General features: G+C 33.9%; 1 protein-coding gene across 1 annotated transcript; it reads right to left on the bottom strand.

Annotated features, from left to right (window-relative positions):
• Positions 1-1,178: 1,178 nt before the first annotated feature.
• Positions 1,179-1,759, bottom strand: LOC149526185 (serine/threonine-protein kinase OXI1-like; the record flags this gene model as incomplete). The annotated part of the gene is made up of 1 exon (XM_089785731.1): positions 1,179-1,759. A coding segment is annotated over one exon (483 nt), but the record flags the coding sequence as incomplete, so codon positions are not given.
• Position 1,760: the final 1 nt, after the last annotated feature.

The raw sequence follows: 1,760 nt of genomic DNA, 5'->3' as shown, positions 1-1,760 counted from the left end.
AAGCTATCCATTTCATGTACAACACACAAAGTAAAGAAGTTATTTATTTGAGTTTGAAAAATTATTTTTATTCTACTTTACATGTAAAGAGTAAGAGAAACTCTTTTAATAGTTTGATTCAATCATATATATATATATATATATATATGATATTATCATTATTGTTAAAATGTATATTTTTATATGTCTAATATTTTATAAATTATATTTAATTTTTTAAATGAATGAAAATTAAATTATATAAACAATGTTTTTTGAACTGTTAGTGTCTTGTTCTGTTTAGTCCGTTAAAAATGGTTTAACTCGGTACCGTTGGCGGTGATGGGTACGTTGTTAATTGTCAAATGGAAATCAAGTGCGTACGGAGATTCAAGGCTCCAATTTCATCCGAGACCAAAATTTTAAGGTTGTCGAGCCGCGAAAGTTGGTATGGGTGCACTTGTCACAAATTGGAGCTGATTTTACAGGAATGAGCAATCTCTGAACAACTCCACTGGCCCCCAACTTGGCTAGTGGCAGTGCAACAAATATTTACAACAGCATTCAATGTGGGTAATAATTTAGCTTTGAAACAGAGGGAATTATGACAGCCAGTGGTGTTGGGCACACCATCCGGTGAAAACAAGGATGTGATCAATTTTTTTCCTTTTCTAAGACGAACAAAACTTAATTAGAATATATATATATATATATATATCTTATTCTTAAACAACACACTGAATTTCACATTCACCTCCTCGTCTTTTTTATACGAGTTCGCTCAAAATTGAATATTTGAATCTAATACCTCAAGCACCGCCATGCTTTTTTTTTTTCTCCTTTTTCAAAAGACAAAGATGATATAACTCCAATTAACTTAAATTCAACGAATGGATGCCATGCCATACATGTCCTATTTTTCCAATCTACCTTTCCAACCAAGTTCACTTGCACTTTTTTTCATCGCCTACTTACAATAACGCATTAATAATTAAAGAAAATATGGCACCATCTTTTTCGTGCTTTAAGTAGAGATGTGACATATGTCCCAAAGTAAACCTTAAAACAAATCCAACAACCAAACACAGCCCAGCCAAAGCCGTTAGGCCAAGTAACGTTCATGGTTTTTGTACATGTTATTTAATCATAGTCAGTTGGCCACCTCTCCCAAGGAACAAGAAATATGAAGCCAATTAACATCTTCAAATATATATAAATATGTATTTCATTCATACCACAAAATTATTTCTCAACTTTATGATAAATAAAGAAATCAATAATAACTATTATTATAAAGTTAGAAAATAGAAAATTGATTAGCTTCACAAGGACGATGATTTTGCCCTTTGAGCCAACCGTTTTTGTTTTCATTCTCCAAATAATAATTATTATTATTATCACGACTCTCATCATGTTTACCTTTGCATATATTCCCACCAGCCTCACCATTTGCATATATTCCTTGCACAAATAACTCCACATCGATTCTGTTAAATTCTTCCGCGCCCTCCTTCCAAATCTCATTTCCTGATTGTGGGGGAATATACGGTGGCCGTCCGATACGCAGAATCAATTCCCAATCGATCCCCTTGAAAAAATCGTGTCCCTTGATTCTCTCCAGGGTGATCCTCCTTTTTGGATCCTTTTCTAGTAACAACCTTATTAAATTTCTCAACGACGTCGGTTCGCCCACAAGTTCGGGCGATTTCGTTAAAATGCGGTAAAACGTTTCCTTTCTATTTGAACCTCTAAACGGCGTCGTTCCGTACAGCATTTCGTGA

This window comes from Theobroma umbraticum, unplaced genomic scaffold (genome assembly GCF_002168275.2).
Source record: "Theobroma umbraticum cultivar Fairchild unplaced genomic scaffold, ASM216827v3 scaffold_2584.0, whole genome shotgun sequence".
Lineage (NCBI taxonomy): Eukaryota > Viridiplantae > Streptophyta > Magnoliopsida > Malvales > Malvaceae > Theobroma > Theobroma umbraticum.
Note: the sequence above shows the minus strand (reverse complement) of the source record. Positions and strands in the feature narration are given on the sequence as shown.